The sequence below is a fragment of the Aphis gossypii genome, chromosome X (genome assembly GCF_020184175.1).
Source record: "Aphis gossypii isolate Hap1 chromosome X, ASM2018417v2, whole genome shotgun sequence".
Lineage (NCBI taxonomy): Eukaryota > Metazoa > Arthropoda > Insecta > Hemiptera > Aphididae > Aphis > Aphis gossypii.
In genome coordinates this window covers 57,743,346-57,762,366 of record NC_065533.1, presented here as the reverse complement: position 1 = coordinate 57,762,366, position 19,021 = coordinate 57,743,346, and the positions used below count along the sequence as shown (strand labels likewise).

Below are 19,021 nucleotides of genomic sequence, written 5' to 3'. Positions count from 1 at the left end.
ATTAAATAATTTTGACTATCTATGTTGTGTTTTAGTTTTACTTGATTTTTAAAGTATCAATCAAAGACAACATTGCATTGTATTTTATATTGACATATTATTAACTTATTGAATTTACTAATTTAAAAATGATGACAATATTTTTTTAGAAATTATTGCTTCTTTAAATAATGACACAATGTATTCTCATTAGTCATTTGTCATAAAATAAAAAAAAATTTTTATTTAATTAAAGTTCTATTCAAGGATATGAAGGTTGCGTAAAACTATAAGTTTGCTAAAAGTCAATGTACAGATGGTTATTTTCTTTAAAAACGATTAGCAAAATGAAATCACTGCTCTTTGTAAGTTATATACTTATATATCTTCAGTTTTTCCATTAGAAATACCTGGGTTAAACGTTAAGAATTGGTCAGATTAATGTAGTTTTTATTGACTCGCATAGCTTTTTGTGGCTATGGCAACCTTCTTGAAACACAAGACAATGATTGATACATAACTTTACATACTGCACGTGTTTTTTTCTATTCTTGTTTTATTACGCAACATCGCGTTATGAAAAAATAGGCAGACGACGTCAGTGTTAATCGATATTGATTTTAGGATCAACAGGCTAAATACGGACTAAATATTATAGTAAACACGCACGTTCGGTGTTATGCATGTACTGTATACTTGTATACACGTAGCATAATATATTTTTATTCCAGTTATTTATCCTCTATTATTGTGTCACACGATAAGTCCTTGGTTGGCCAGTGCACTCCTTAAATTATTACTATATCCTTTTTTAGTATGCAGCTATATAAATTAAATATACTAATTAAGTATTTTATCAATACATTTAAAAAATCTGCTTGCTTCATATTAACTTATGCAATGATTACTAATTACTAATTAGTGATTACTGATCTTACACGAAATTTAAAATAGTAAAACCGTTACTGATATTAATAAAGCAATGGTTCATTCATGTGTATTAAAAAAAATTCGTTTTATTCATTTTGGTTTGAAGTGGTTGGTAAAATGGTAATTATAATGGTAATTGGTATAAGAATTGAAGTTTTTAGTAAAAGATATATATTTTCATTGAGTATCTGTATATTGTATGAAATACTTCTATTACCTTTAGCATTAACTATGGAACGTTAAACATTTTACTGAATGTAAGTTGAAACTATTTTAATTATTCTTAATAAAGGAACATTATTCTTAAAGGCACTTGGGTTATTTTTATATCAATAGTTGACATGTAAAATAGATAATAGAATATCTATAATAAACATTCTATTATAAAATAAAAGTTAATTGTATAATATACATAAATTTATAGGTATAAGGCCATTCTTGAATATTTTTTGGATAAAAGCCAATGTTTTAACCATCTTACTCATTTGTAATAAAACTAAAATGATTCGAGGTTGCTTAGTAGGATATTTTATTTTTCGTTTAAAAAACAGTGATAAAGTATGTTCATTACTAATTTAATTTGTTAAAATTTAATTAAAACTAAACGATACAGCAATGATTCGACTGATTCAAGTTACCTATTATAATACTTATAAGTATTTTTTGAAGTGTCGTACAAATTTTTGAAACTAAATGTAATGGATTGGCCAAAATGCGTAACTCTGTAGAAAAAATTTGTATGATTCAAAATTGAAAGGATTAAAAATAAAAATAAATAAATAATAATAATATAACCTAGTAGTTGAATTCAATTTTGTCATAAATTATGTATAAATTAAATAATTATTAGGTACTTTTATTTTCAATTTAAAGAAAATATAATTAGATCCAGTATTTTGAAAGTATTTTTCGTGTATAATGTTTTATCAATACTTTATAATATTTAAGCCCTAGTTCCCACATTACTCCTAAATTGTTATATGTTTTTAGTGGTTTTCTTATATTTTAATCGTGATTCACGTATTTGTATTTATTTATTAATAATATTAAATATTAAATGTATATGCTTTTTGAATATTAACCAAACTCAATATTAAGTATGTTTACTATTCTTAAGTAAATGTAGGTGTATTGAATTATTATTTTTAAAAAAACATTTCACAACACTTCTGCGTGCGTCGTAACTATATAATTTAATACACAAACAACTGAATCTGTTATCAAAACTATATTTGTTGTTTACTATTCTTGAATAAGGAGTGGCTTGGAACCCGATTTGGATAACGGATACTTACATCATCTACATAATCGTCAATACGTCGTTTGTAGACTTAAAATAATAAATAATAAACCGATAACTTACTAATATACCTATAAATTTTTGTTTATAAAAGGGTAAAGTCGTCTTATTTGATTATGATTAATTAGGGCACAGATGATGTTTCATTTGCAACATTTTTCTACTTTTTCAATTTATTGCTAAGCAAGTTTTAAATATTTTTCATAAGAGTACAAATTTAAATCTAAAAGTTTTAAGAGCAATTTCAATTTTGTTGAATTTACTCATTTATACAACTATTTTAGCTTAAGTTGACACTTGACAGTCGTATAGATAGGATATTACTATAATATCTCCAGTCATAAAATCCAATTACTAGTATAGTATATTAGTATATAGTTATAGTGGTATCTTATCGAAATAAAGATAATATCAAGTCGCTAAGTATTCAATAAAATATTAAAATACAAAATAATTTGTTAAATGTGACTGCTTAACCGTATAATTTGTTCTTCAGTCATTCCGTGAATTTTAAACGATTGTGTTCTGTTATAGTTAAATATGTCGAAAATTAAGCCAACCATTTCTACTGTTGTAAAATATTACGTATTATTCTATGAGAATGTGTTTTCATGTGATTTAAAATAAACACTTATAGTGCAATGCAATGATGTATAATATACATTTATGATGATGACATGGTTATAATATAATGTATAATGTAGTTGTGTATCGTGTATGTATATTTTTTTGGTAGAATTTTAGATTATAATTTATAACAATAACTTAAAATATTTATAACAAAACGTTGTTATTTTTTAGTACAATTTTTAATATTTTAAGTGCAATTTTTGATATTTTTTAATGCAATACTGCAATCAAATTTACTATTTTTTTAGTACTATAATATCCGTGCCCTAATGATGATTATTTTCAAAATATTGGAATGAAATTGAAAATGACATTAAATTCTAATGAGACTATAAATTCAAATTCTTTACTAAATTTCATAAATCAAATGTATTAATAGTACCTACTGAAATGTATTTTTTTTATCGAGCTTACATTTTCTTTTTATTCTCTCCAATTTTTATTTATTTCTATTTTTTAAATACGTATGTACTTCCATTTCAATATCATTTTTCATGATCATAATAAGTTATGTATTCATATCGATATAAATAATTAAAAATGTTATAACTTTTCAATCATAAGAATAAAACGTTTCATTTATATGTAGCTTGTTTTTGTTTAATAATACAATAAATAGTGCTTATACCCTAATAGTACCTACACTATAATCATCTGATGTAGTACTATGTATATATTAATTGATATTGTCATACGTATTTATAAAATATACATAATTAATATTATAACACCTAGGTATACAATTTTACATACAATATTACGATGTCTTTTAAAACAATATTTTACTAATGAATATGGTTTTTAGTGTTTTACTTAGGTGCCTGCTTTAAAAATCAATTAGTTTATATTCGTTATACTTTTCATTTATAATTATATAGATATGAATTTTAAAACGTTCATTTAAAAATAAGGTTAACAAATTATAATGTATTATACTAATAGTCTTATTCAATAGGTACCTACTGTTTTTATTTTAAGATTATAAACTTATAACTTCTATAACTATTGTAAATTGAGGTTTTAGTGTATATTACACTTACAATAAATTGCTATCAGCAAAATGTGTTGACAAAAAATGTACATTATTATATTGACTTGTAAAATTATTGTTTAAAATTATCCCTGCATCTTATTTTTAAACCATTTAATAACCATAATTAAAGGATACGTATAGGACATAGGTAGAGCACTTTTATATTAAACTCTAAGAAAATTTATAATGATTTTTATGATAAACATATTTATGCTTAGGTAAACATTATATTATGTTCTAAATTTATGATTACATACTTAAAATAAAATATGGAAGTTCTTTTTTTTTATATGATTTTAATTTTATCATAATTATTTTAGGCATTTAAAAAATAATGTTTTAATCAACATTTGGGTTATGGATTAATATTCATCCCATGATGTAATTCAATTATGTGTATTTATTTATCTGTTATAATTAGTAGTTGTAGAAGTTGAAATTTACGATTAGCTGTAATAATTGGTATCCTATAACATTCTATATTGTTTCTGTGTAATAATTGTATAAAGTAATTTTTACTTCAAAGGTGTAAAATTTACATTTTACATAGTTAGAATAACGTATCTAAATAAAATATAAATAAAGAGTTAGTTATATTTAAAAGTAACAAAAATAAATTATTTTAATTTAAATAAATTATGTACTTAAATGCGTAATGTAGGTACCTCTACAGATTTAAAATAAGTATCATTCTTCATTTTTGCTATATTATCATAGTATATCAACCGACTATCATAGAGAAATATTTATTTGAGAATTTTCATGAATAAAAATCGAATTTTAAACGAGTATAGTTAATTTATTAAAATTATTTAAAATTTATGAGCGCAATAATTGTCCAAAAATTTGTGATTTACTTATTCTTGTACCAGTTGTACCATTCCATCCATTGATCGATATAGACTTAAAATACTAATTAACCAAGTATACTTGTTAAAAAATTGATTTTTCTATAGATATTTAAATTTTTAGAAAAATATTTTAATTCTATTTTGGAGTAAGTATAAATTTAAAAATATTTTCGAAAACGTTAATAATTTTCGAGAAAAAAATAGTATTTTACTTTAACTCCTAGCTAATAATTTTTAAATTGTTAATATTTCTTAAAACAAAAACTAAAATGCATCACAAATAGATATAGTTGAATCATTTTATAGTTATAATTTTTTTTTAACATTGAATTAAATTGGATGTTGTTCAGTTATTAATAGTTGCAGCTAATATTGACGTTTAAAACATAATAATTACTATCAGCACATAATTAGTGAACAAATAATAATGGCTGCGAATAATTGATAAAAATGTAAAATAAATTATTCACATGTTCAGCAATTGTAAATTTTATTTATTGCACATTAAATGTACCCCAAAATGTACATTGTAATTTTACATTACATTAAATACGTTATTGCAATAAGTATATTTTAAAATTTTTACACAAATTATATTGAAACAGTTTTTGAAAATCTTGTTCATTTTTTAACGTTTTAATAATTTAGTTAATGATAAAACAATGTATGTTTAAATTTTGTTTACTTAACCTAATAGAGATTCCCAAATCCCGATGTTTAAAATTATTATTTTATGGCTTTTATGCCCTGGTGATCTTTATTAATAACTAGTTCATCCTTACTGATTTTACTATTATTTTTACCTGCTCTCACATTACTGAACAGGCTTACTATATAGTTATAATAATTGGTTTAGGAATAGTTTTATTTGCTTGAATTTATTTTAACTTTTTTTACATCGATATACCGAATATTGATAGATTATAAATATGAATTATTTATACAAATACTAATTACTGCATGTCTATATAGGATCGTAGTTATGATAGGATAAGAGAGACTGACGTTAAAAGGTCAGCCTAAAATAATATATAATATTATATTGATACGTCTATATCTATGTCTTCACTTTCTTGCAAATACTATTACATAATACTTATACATCCACTTAATCCTCATTACACGATAAGCTCAAATGACCCATCTATTTATTTATTATCTATGAAATAACATAACATACATTCTGTGCACACTTCAAAAGATTACATTCGTATTTACTTATTAATTAATTTAAGAGGACGCTTCACTCGCATGTGTTGTCTCCGTCTTACAAATATACAACATGTTAAAAACCGTTTTACGAGGGCAAGAATCACTAGGACTGTAATCCAAGTTAACTACCTAATTTTCACACTATAAAAAGGAAAAAATTGGCTGTGCTACATCATTTTTAATTCAATACATATTTTAATATGTTATTAATACGAAAAAAGTTCTTATTGTTACATATTCCATTATTTTTGTGTTCAAGCTTGAATAACTTTCTTTGTAGTTCTGATATCGAATAAATAAAAACGATATATTGCTCAGTCCAAAATCTACTCTTTCTAATGCAAACTGTGAAAAACAGTTTTAAAACAAATTTTGAACGTAAAATTATCATTCTGTGTTAAAGTTGTAATAGAGACCTACATAAATATACCTCCTCCAGCTAAAACGAATATTTTTAACGTAAAATGTGAGACTTAGAAGTATTTTAAAACTAATCAATTTTCATTTGCAATTATTAATTTGTTTATTGAACAATTATTTTGTTAAAATTTTTTTTTTGTTTTTAACGTTACATGCCATTTAGGCCCTGTGCTGTCAATACTAAATTCTTCCATTCTTCTCTATTATACGCATGGTTCATGTCTTCATTCCAATCTGGTCTCAGCTTCTTCATATCTCTTTTGATTGTATCTAACCAACGTTGCTTTTGTCTACCACGCGATCTTTTTCTGTTTAAATTATTTACAAATACCGTCTTGTCAATACTGTTGTCGGCTTTCCAGACGTGGCCTGCCCACTCCATTTTGTTAGAAAAAATAATAATAATATTATTTCTACGATTTGAACGTTAAATTTTATTATTTTTTTTTATTGATTTATTCTTACCAATTACACTGAAGTCATTATTTACGAAATTAGTCACTTATTTCAATTTAAACGATATTATAGGGACTATATATTTCAATGTCTATCATTATTCATAATGACAGGTTGACTGGACTTTTATTTTGGTTAGTTTATTGACGATGAACGATGATTTTATTATTACATAAATTCTAAGTATTCAATACAATAAACATTATTCACCTGTAATTTGAAGTATTATTTTCCATTGTCTTATATTATTATACAACAAAGTCAGATAACATTGTATTCATTATTTATTTATTTATTATAGGAACTCGGGGGGCTTATAAGGTATTATAATATAATATAAATTACATAATAATACTTGCACGGTATAGTTTAACAGAAAATAATTGAATTAAAAAATTTAAAACTTATCTAAAAAAAAAGTGTAATTCTAAATTGATTATTATGTTGTAATCTAAATCATGCGCCTTTATTAATTATTATTATACATATTATCCATACTGATATCATATTCATAGGCGTGCACAGGACTTAGTGGTAGGTGTTGCTCAAAATTATATTTAATAAGTCAATACATATTATTTATTTGATTAATACAAAAATGTCATTTATTTTATACAATACGTCATTACATATTATTATTATTATTACAATGCTAGACGTCTTTTGTAATGTTTCTTATTTTGTAAATTTTAACTACTACGTTACTAACTATTTTTAGTTAGAAAAAATAAAAATTGTGAGTGTTTGCAGCCCGCAGGTGTTGCTATAGCATACCCTGCAACACCCGTGCGCACGCCTATGATTATATTCTAATTTCTAATATTTTAAAATATATTGTCATTAGAAATAGGTTACAATTGACTCTAAATTTATTATTAAGTTAACAAATTAAAGTAAATATTTCGTCAGTAGTTCATTTTATAATTTATCAATATAGAACTAACGCGTATAGGTACTCACGTACTATATATTATGTACAGTATGTTGATCAATCGGAATAACATAGAAATAGAGACTGGTTTACATTATAAATACATTAAATAATTGTATGATTTGTATATTTTTAATCAACTTCCATTTTTATGTACAATTAATTTTTTTTTCCAATAAATTATGTTATGTTAGCAGTAGATTTTCAGCTTTATGTTGTATACTTCAATCCTATTCCAAAACTATAAATAAGAATAGATATTTGTTCAATTATTTATGTAAAATGTATATATTAAAGTAATTCATATGTTAACGATTATTGTTTATATAATTAGTTATTTATATTCAATTACAAATGGGTTACTCAATAATGTACACCACTCTTAACAACTTTTTTTTAAATTATTTATAGGTTTACAGCGCCGGATTTAATAATTGTAACAACCGGAGTTAATTCCCATTTCCATTGAAATAACTGAGATGTATCTTAGAAATTGTGCTATATCTATGTAAAATACCCTTAAAAAAGAAAATAACTATCTGCTTGCTGTTAAATTTTATAAACTCTTACCTACAATATATTTATAAACATTTAATTAATTTACAATTATAATATATTTCGTTTGAGATATTTTTCGATAGATTCTTATTAATTTCTTACCTAGCTAATATCTATTACACATTAAAATGTAATAAAACTGAACCCTTTATTATATGTATAAAAATTATCTATTTGAATAAAATATTGGTCGTAAAAACTGTTTGGGCAAGTTTGTTGATTTAGATAATAAAATTATCATTGTCTAGATTAATATTTAAAAATGTAATTCAAGTTGTATTATATAGTTATTTTTCTAAAATTGTGCTTTGATAAGCATATTGATTATTTAAAACTCGTCTTTGCACAAATGCACTTCATTCGTCTTGTTTTCAATAATGAAAATTGTATTAATATGTAGAATTTACTCTCAAAATATTAATTAAATATTTTATCTAAATACGAATCTCAAGTTACTATACCACAGATCTTTAACTAATATTATTATGTATACAATTATTTTAATCAAAAATGTAATAATTATGTTTTAGAGTATGTTCAATGAATTTAACAAAACTGGTACTAACCAAACCACTGGGATCGGATATGTCATCTTCGTTGACTATAGCTGTAAAAATGCAAGTGCGTATTATAAATTTAATTAACTATTTTAAATAAAAACGCATAACTCAATAAATATTTGTTTGTTTAATCTAATTGTATAAAATTAAGGGATCAAAGAGAACCTTACGAACAAATGAATTGCCCTTAAACGTAAATGGATCCCTCGAAATAGAATTGCAGTTAAATTTCTGTCTTCAGGTATCTAATTTAATTTCTATTAGATATTAAATACTAGGGAATCACTATAATTCTTAATATGTGTTTGTTTCGCAGTATCCGCACTTTTTGAAACGAGACGTTAACAAATTGCACGTAATGCTTCAACGGCGAAAAAAGTACAAAAACCGTACTATACTTGGCTTTAAAACATTGGCCGAAGGAGTTATTAATATGTCACTTGTAATTATATCAATTTATAAATATAGACACACATTTATATGTGTACACTTCATACATTTCAAACTTACTATTTTTGTTCAGGTACTACAAAGACCTCTTGATCTCGAACTAGAACTTTTAAGTGATCCCAAAGATCCCAAGTCTCTTATTGGCCGTGTATATATCATGTGCCTAAATAGTCAACCTGTGGATCACGAAGATGCTACTAAACCTGTTATTGGTAATTAATTAAATAAAAATATTTACAATAAAAAAATTATATGTAATTACATGGTAGTAATTGGTTCGATACAATATTAAAATGTTCAGGTATAAAATATAATGAATGAGTTATTTCAAATTGTGTAGGAAGGGGTCAAGATTATTCTGATGAAGATGAAGAATTTAGTAGTGGAGAAGAAGCATCTGATTCTGAACCAACTTTGGAAGATAGACGAAGAAAGAAAAATATTGCGACTGGAAATGCAAGAGTAATTTAAATTAATATGTTTTTTTCAGTGATCTTGATTTTAATAATGTATTAAAATTTAATGCAATTTTTTTTTTACTTTATTGACAGCAAAGAAATCTGAAACAAAAGTTTATTGCACTTCTTAAAAGGTTCAGAGTTAATGAAGATTTGCATGCATTAGAAAATGATAGGGAGACCATAAGTCAAAAATTGTCAGGTATATTTGATAAATAAATTTTGTATCATTTATTTATGTTAATTCAATGTGTGTGTATCACTGTTGTTTTAGGCGGTGACATGGATCCAGCGGATATTGAAGATCTTTTTGAGGAACTAGAAGATTTGAGCGATTCTGGACCTGACTTAGATACATTATCTATTTTATCTACACCAAAACCGTCACTTCGTCCATTCTTTTCAAGTTCTCGCACAAATATGATACACGAAGGCATCTCAGGTTTGTAATACAAATTATAACCAAAGAGTATCTCAAAACACGGTGTATCCATTGTACATGTTGATATGTGTACATTTCACAAAATTATATTTTTAATTTTAAACTTATATAGTAAACCCAATTTTTTTTAAAATCAACAGTACCTAATTGTATTTTTAAATAAAAGAAAATAATATTTTATTGTTTCAATCAAGTTTATTTATTTTATTATTCTTAGAAGTTTATTTACTATTTGTGTAGAGATGGCCCAAAACAAATATTTATTAAGTTGATGGAGTAGAATGATTTATTTATTTACATAACATAATTGTATTTTGTTTGTCTACATAATATAACTAAAATATTCAATATTTATCATATTAAATGTTTATGTTTTTTGCTATAATATGTGTAGACACTCAATGATACAAAATTTGTTATTTGTAGTTGTATATAGTAAACCATAATTAAAAAATAAATTGTTATGTAATTGTGATACTTATAAAGATTTGAAGTAGTTAAATAATTATCCTTATATGATACTATTAAGTATATTTTTCAAATATTTGGTATCCATATGGCATACATATTATATAAATAACTTGTATTATACATTAAGTTTCTAACTTTAAGTCATATAATAATTTATTTAAAAAAAAAAAAGGTATTGAATCTACTATTAAATACAAAACATCGAGTTTTGAGGTACTTAAATTATAAAGTGTTTATCTAATGTTGTCAACTAATGCCTTTTGGCTCCTTCTATAATTTGAATAAAAGATTTTTAGATAAAAGATTTCTGAAATAACATTTTAAATGATATTGCTTGAAAATCGGGTTTTGTAATTAACTGATTAAATATTTTAACAACACGTAGTAAGAGAAATTTGGATCTACCGAATTAACCACGTGTTTACAATATTTAATTATTACCCTGAAAAATTAGCATGTGAATGATTCTTCTGTTTGTTCGCTATGAACTCGATGTATATTTGCATATTTTATGAATGACAATGTGTTAATAAATGGCACTGTGTCATTATATCTAATATTTTTATATATTGAATTAAGTGTGTTGATGTGTCATTTAATTTGTAATTAATAAAACATTTAATATGACCGCAACATTTTGACGAGAAGCTCTAGCGGTATGCTTTGCCAACGGTTTGAATGATTTGCGCTTGTTTATCGTTAGCCACTACGAAAACAACTTGTATTACAAACGTTGCCTTATATAACAAGCTTTCAGCTCTTTGTGCGCGCTAAGGTATAACAAAAACACAATTTGTTGTAGTTTAGAAAAAAAAAATGTACTTTATATTACACTATTTACATATTACACATTTTTGAACATCACAAGTTTAGGGAATACACTGGTATTATATTTTTCTTAATCTTTACATTATATATAATATTAATATATATACATATACATATAGAATATAGATATATTTATATATATTTAATACTGTATATAATACTTGTATAGTTGTTGTTTTTGTTGTTATATTATTATTTATTGCTATTACTTGTATTTTTTTTATAAATTGTATATTAGATTTAATATATGTATACAGTTCCGTTGATAGGTCATTATCACATAATATATTATATTGTTTTATATGAATGTATAATAGTGGTGGAACAATCTTACTTTCTATATTTATAGTTCTCTTGAATTTTTAATTTGGTATTCACAGTTGATATAATTTTGTTACAACAAAAATACTTAATCTTACAATTTATGACATGAAAATATTCTAATTACATAATTTGATTATAATATTAGCTTGAGTGTGTTTTATTAATCTTAATGTTTATACAGTAATTTTTGATGATTATTAATTTGTAATCTATATTTCTAACTAATTATAACTTTTAAAACTGAAACAGATAACTCGATTTAATATATTATATTATATATTTGTGAATCATAAAAAATAATTAAAAATAATGCAAACAGTTTTGCGTTAGATTGTGTCCATCACTAATTATTCTAATTTATTTATATTGTATTGTATTGTATTGTATTGTATTGTAACATAATTTTGTTTTTTATTCAAATATTGTTTAAAAATATTATTCACTTAAATTATTTTTATATTTTTTCACCCTGTCACTAGGACGGCATTCCCATAAGAAAAGTCACACCACAAGTTTTCCGCCCTACAACAGAACCAAAGGTTAGCACTATGAAAATTCCCGATCAAAATGCAGTTATAAGCACAAAGTATCTTCTTTTGTTGTATTTTCTTTATATCCAATGCACTTAATATTACTAACAATTTCTATATTATTCTTTTAAGACAACATTTTAACAATACAATTCCCATTTTTAATAGTAATTTACACATTACAATAATTATTATATAATAAATATTTGTTGTTATTTTTATTTTTTAAATTTGTAAATATTTAATATTACTTATTAGTTATTAATATATTTATTAGTAATTAGTACTTACTACTAAATTGCATGTGCATGATAAAGAAATATTAATCTACAGTGATTATTTTAACACAACACTCATAATCTCAGTTAATTATTGTGTTTTTTTATGAAGTAAGTAATATTTATTTTATGTTATGGGACTACATTTTTTTTTATCTTGGTATTCTTGCTGTTTTTTCATAACTGTAACTCTTATTTTTAATTAAAATAACTTTTGTTTTTTTTTTTTATTAATTTTCAGTTCTGTTAGTATTGAACTATAAACATACAATTCACTTTATTTTACCTTTTAATTTAATACCTTTTTAATATTTGAATAATCATAGTTATGCTTATTGGCATTTTTTTCTCCCCATTTTGTACTTTTTTTCAACACATCAAACTTTAAATACTCTTAAATTTTAAAGTTATTAATAAATATTGGATCATTATATCTGTTAAGATATATTTTTAGAAAAAAATGTTAGTTCTACTTTAAAAACGACTAATAAAAAATTAATAAAATTTAAAAACATAATTGACTAGAATAATAAAAAGTGAAGTTAAAAAATTACATTGTATTTTAATATACTTACTAACATAGTGCTTTATAGATATACATATAATTCTATTTAAATATTAGTTTAAAGTTTTTAATTATAATTATTACTAATATTAACAGTATATATTTTGACATTTTGTGTTGTAATATTGTAATGCTTGTATTTCTAACCTCACTATATAGTTCGTTTTCAACGTTACGTGAGTACCATAACTCATTAATCCGAACTGGAATAATTTAAATTATAAAAACTATTTCATGTAGTTTTATTACATTTTCCACTTAAAATCAAAAGTTTATCTGGACGTTTCGATGTATCAAACCATATTTTTCACAACCCATTTTAATTATGTTCATAAATCACAAATTTATATGTATATTGACAATAATTCTGGCAAAAAATCAGTTGCTTTTGCTTTAATTCTATAGGAGTCCTCGTCCTCTTACTAAGTTCTATTCACCACTATTTCATTTTATCATCTATTATAAATTATAATACATTAATACACATTACAAACATAAATCAACCATGTTTGCATGACTTCGTGTACCTATCTCTATTATACCTTGATCGTTATGGCCTTCCATTCGATCCACTTCTCTTGATGTTGAAATGTTAAATTCGCCGTTTTATACGCCTTAACCATTTCAACGATACTTTTCTCTCTATAATACACCACCATATAATCAGTTCCATTCATCATTGCCGGCACGTGTTTGTTTTAGTTAATTCAATTCTTAAGCCTATTTTCATCACGTTAAACGCCATAGCTATGTATTTGTATTAAATTTAATATATGCTTTACGTCCCTAGACTTATTCTACATTTTTACTAGGTAGGTAGTACACTGCAGTGTCGAACAAATGACGATATTTGTTAATCCAATTCACCACCGTTTGATTAAGCCTACACGCTTTTTAATTATTTGCTAAACGATGGTTTTGCGAAATTAGAGCTATCGGTGTCTCGGTGACCGGGGAGTTCAAAATCTATAGTTGAATAAAAACCACATTCGGAAATATAGTGAAATACTGTCTCTGATATAAGATCTCCGATAATGTATCTGCCCTGTGAGGTGTGAATGAAGGTTTGGTTAAAATTCGTGAGATTTTTTACTTCGCAATCATATAACCTAAATAAATGTTTGTTTATTAATTTTATGCATTAAAAAAAAAATTTTAAATATAAAATCAAAGTTATAAATTATTTAATAGGTACCTGTCTATCCAATATAGTTTTGAAACGTTTACTATGAAAACCATCGTTATTGTACCTGTTAGTGCATTTATGCTATTTCTATTTTTCTTGGAACTCGATTTTAATTCACGACATTGAAAATCGTAAACGAACGTGTTAATTGAATAATGAATGAATGTTTTATCGAACGCACACAAACGGAAACAATTACCCGGACCTTGTATAACGGTGCGAGATTCGGTCTATAGTGTTTTTCTTAGAACAGTTTGTCGGCGCAATAATAATAACAATATAAACTATAAGCACGAACATTAAATTGTAATTAAATCACACACATATTGTTGTCGCGTAATACAACGCGTTTATTTCGCACTTAATATGTATGAATAAATTTAAATGGCACAACGTGAACGCAGTTATTGTGAAAATAAATTCTGCTAATAAAAAATAAAACAAATTTTTAATTAACGCACGAGTGACAAACACTTAAGTGCGGCAACTGCGAAGACAAACGTTCGTGGGCATAGAACTTCATAACAATAGCCACTAAAAACTTCTGTGGGGGAGGTGCTAGGGCAAGGGCATCCCAGAGTTTAAAATTTAACACCCCTCAAAAATATGAACTTAAATTAGGTTTTAACTTTTAATTTCTACTATTTCTGCAATCGTCCGTCATGTTTGTTGTTTATAACGTTTTTATTCTATTTCGATTAATTTTACTGTTGTCTAGGAGTATGTTTGTATAATGTATATATTATTTCAAATAAACAATCGTCCTTTTTGGCCTAAATAAAAGAGTTACGAGCTAATAAGACTATTTTTGAACACTAAAAATATAATCAAATTATAAGATGATTCATAATTCCTTTTTTTTTTTAATTTCACTTTTTGTGAAAATAAATCAAAAGATTTCTTTACTGTTCAGTTATCATTTTTTTAACACAACTTTATATGATAGAACGTTGATGTTAATCCGCACTGTATATATAAGTACGTACCTATTTTTGTTTAATATGGTCTATTATTACATTTTAAACGACAATTTATTGTGGTAAAATAAAATCGTCAATTTTTCATAACATGCAGTGCCGCAGTTACCTACAGTTGTGTTTAGAAATAATGTTAGGTACTTAAATATTTGTTATATTGTATTATATAAATACACATTACACATGCAGTTAAAATACAACCAGGGTATTTTCATTTTAAAATTATACTTATATTTCTAATCTTAAAAACCGTAATACGAACTACTTAGTGATTAAAATTTGTTTATAATCTATAACTACTATTATTATTTACAGTTTGCATGTTCAATTTTCTTCACGCTTAATTTAGTTTTATCATGATTTAGCTAACAATTTGCCAAATTAATAAATAAAATATTGGCTGGGGAAAATATATGTTATGCTTACAAAATCCATATGTATTAGAACAAACAGATTCTCAAAAAAAAAAATTATATATATATATACCTATGTGTGTATGTGTTTACGTGGATGTGTATACATATTTATTTAATGACATAGGTGTGCCAACCGTAGAGCGTAACATTGAAAGATTTAGTGATGAAAGTTCGAAAAAAGCGGATTCCGATTCGTATTTGGACACTTGGACGGATAGTGACCCTACTCCGATGAATTCGTCACCTCCAAAAATTGGCAACAATGACGACAAAAAGGTTTTGCATATTGTATACTTGAAAATTGGCAATCGATGCATTTCAATGCTAACGGTGGACATGATTTTGTAGGAAACTTCTGGCACGGTAGAAAAGGAAAAAGAAAAGAAATCGAGAATTTTCACCAGGGACCGTACTTCGTCGTCGAACAAGTACAAGAAGTCTCCGATGCCGAAGCAGGCGAATGACAACGATCGCACAAACGCTAATACCGGGGGTACTGGAGGTGCGGGAGAAAATGTAGTCTCAACGGTTGAGGTATAATATATCACTGTCTTTATAAATTTAATCAAATGTCTAAGGAAATAGTTACAAATGGTTTAGATTTACATTTTAATACAAATTAACTATTTGTCTAGACATTTTACTCTAAACACCCGTTTTAATTGATTTTTGATTTGACAAATGGAAAATCTTCTAATTATACGTATATTATGATAAAAATAAATAAATATATCACATGTAATATATAGGTACCAGGTTACTATGTAGTTATGTTTTGTTTGGAGAAGAAAATTAAAATTGTTTCATACTTGATTCTAATTGTTATTAAACACCGAATACTTGAAAACAAAATTGTACATAAAATATATAACTTAATATAACTTTTATAATTTAAAAAAGTTAACTATCCTAAATCAAATTCATATTCAGACTCGATCTTGTATTAAATGTATACATGTTCAATTATCAAGGTTTGGTGAAACATCAATATCTGATTGTAATGTGATAATTTCATGGGCGTTATTTATGTTCTAAAAAATTCCATCAGACCATTACTTCCAGCAACAGCCAATATATAATCAATTTATTATTCAAAATTTTATTTTAAAATAAATTGTTCTCCTTAAAATCCCAACAAAATATCACAGCAAAATTATAATACTTATATTTGATTCTAGATTAATATTAAATAAACTAAAACCTTTTTATAATATAAATAAAATTGTACGTATACTAACTTACTAAATGTATGTATTTACACATATAGCCTAGAAAAGCGTTGATGGAACAATTGTCAAAAGTATTGCCGCCCGAGGATAAAATGCCTGAAGTATTATGCTTAATACACTACGGAGATCCATTGGGTTGTCAGCTTGCATCCAAGCTGCAGAATTACAATTTCAAAGTCATCACACCAGCTGGATTAGCTGACGTGCGTGCTACTTTTGTGTGCATTGTTAACAAGATACAGAAATAGTAAGAAAAAAAATAGCTCCCTAGAACCACACCATTCAAGCTAACATTTAGTTGTGTATTACACATTATTTTGTAATACCTTGTTTTACTTTATGTCCAACAAACATAATTCCAATAATTGTGTATGATATTATTTGTTTTATAATTATTCTAGCTGTAATTCTAACCCCAAACCTCCAAATCAAATGAAGATATTGCTTGCTGGTTCTGATAGCTTTGTAAACTATGTATTACGACAGTATGTAGAACAGTTATCATTCAAACCACCCGACTGGATGAATTATATTAAATTTTATATCATACCATTAGGTAATAATAATAAATAATAATCAAGTTTCTGTATGTATAAATAATGTTAACAAAATTATAATTTGTAGGAAATAACACTCTCTCAAGATACTTGGGTACAGTCGACAGTTATTATGGCACAACATTTCTGTTCAAAGAGGACTACTGGAAGGAACAATTGGAATGTGGTGATGGAACAGATATAATAGTCAAAATCCAAAATTACATTATGGAAGCATCTAATACAATTCAGTTGCAGATTGCTGAAGCAATGCTATCATATAAAGAAAAAAGGTATACTAATAAAAATAAAATTAAACATTAACAAGAAACTGTAGCCATATTCTTATATACTTACTTTTTCAGTTCTGATGATGAAGCCTTACAAACATTTATACCATTTGTTAATGTAAGTTTACATACAATTTATTTTAGAAAAATACATAGGATTAGCATATTATCTTGGTCTTAAAATTGACCAATAAGAATTTAAATTATATTTAAACTAATTCACAGTACTTAATATAAATAACAAAATAATAATTATCAACAATATATCTATCTTTTTATTTATTCATATGTTTACTCTTTTATAAAAATAATTTTTGATTTTGACTTATTACATTTTTATTTGCCTTGTAAACTTATTATGACCTACTATTTTATAGGATGTGAGAATATGCTCTGGGGATACAGCATCAGGATCAAATGATACAGATGATCAATGTTCAATCATCATGGATCGTAAGTCCATCTTAGATAAGACAACACCGCCCAATTCACCAAATATTGGTATGCAATATTTGCCTCCGCCCACAAAGCAAGTCAATTGGTAAATACTAGATAAATCTTAAATATTTTTGTAATTTAACAATTTTGTCTCCAATAGGGAGCTATGCGAGCCCTTAGAATTGCAACTTGACTATTGGTTGGTGCCAAACACTAATAAAGAAATAACTACTCGAGGCAGTGAACCAAGTAGTAAACGAGTGGATACCAAATTCACATTAAAGACTGGTTTTAAGAGTTTACATATCTCAAGACTGTTTTTGACCAATGAAGAACCACTATCATTTTTCACTGTGAGCTATATTAAGGAGAAAAAACAAAAAAGTAAGCTATTATTATACCCATAGTAATGCAAACGAAAAACATTTATTCAATACCTTTATGATTTTAGCTTTAAATATTAATTAATCGTTTGATTTAACAACTTAATTTTGTGAACTACACTTTTGTATTCTTTACATTTTATTTCATACATGAGAATAAAATATTAAATTAATCTTATGTCTACTAAATCTTTTTACAATAGTTATTGTTTTTTTACATTTAGTTATGCGACTGGGAAAAAAGAAAGAAAAAGAAAAAGACTTAGACCCCAAGAATCAAGTAATTGACAGTGTATTAAGATTAATCTGCTCACCAAAAACTCAACATTTTCCTCTCACAAGTAATTTACTTTTACAAGT

General features: G+C 25.3%; 1 protein-coding gene across 5 annotated transcripts in view; it reads left to right on the top strand.

Moving 5' to 3' along the window:
• The window catches only part of LOC114125154 (phosphofurin acidic cluster sorting protein 1), a 30,505-nt gene that overhangs the window by 9,670 nt on the left and 1,814 nt on the right, over window positions 1–19,021 (top strand). For 2 of the 5 annotated variants that reach the window (XR_007605490.1, XM_027988676.2), the window contains exons 2-18: window positions 8,831–8,921; window positions 9,012–9,101; window positions 9,177–9,302; window positions 9,384–9,522; window positions 9,651–9,772; window positions 9,862–9,970; window positions 10,043–10,210; window positions 12,313–12,372; window positions 15,910–16,061; window positions 16,134–16,319; window positions 17,053–17,261; window positions 17,416–17,570; window positions 17,639–17,843; window positions 17,916–17,958; window positions 18,218–18,381; window positions 18,439–18,662; window positions 18,886–19,002. Coding sequence is in view for 1 of the 5 variants with exons in the window: in XM_027988676.2 (XP_027844477.1) it covers window positions 8,831–8,921; window positions 9,012–9,101; window positions 9,177–9,302; window positions 9,384–9,522; window positions 9,651–9,772; window positions 9,862–9,970; window positions 10,043–10,210; window positions 12,313–12,372; window positions 15,910–16,061; window positions 16,134–16,319; window positions 17,053–17,261; window positions 17,416–17,570; window positions 17,639–17,843; window positions 17,916–17,958; window positions 18,218–18,381; window positions 18,439–18,662; window positions 18,886–19,002 (2,360 nt within the window). In the remaining 4 variants the exon portion in view is untranslated. Of the gene's footprint in view, window positions 1–2,885; window positions 2,918–8,830; window positions 8,922–9,011; window positions 9,102–9,176; window positions 9,303–9,383; window positions 9,523–9,650; window positions 9,773–9,861; window positions 9,971–10,042; window positions 10,211–12,312; window positions 12,373–15,909; window positions 16,062–16,133; window positions 16,320–17,052; window positions 17,262–17,415; window positions 17,571–17,638; window positions 17,844–17,915; window positions 17,959–18,217; window positions 18,382–18,438; window positions 18,663–18,885; window positions 19,003–19,021 lie in introns of those variants that run through there. The other 3 variants (XR_007605493.1, XR_007605491.1, XR_007605492.1) reach the window with 3 other exon arrangements.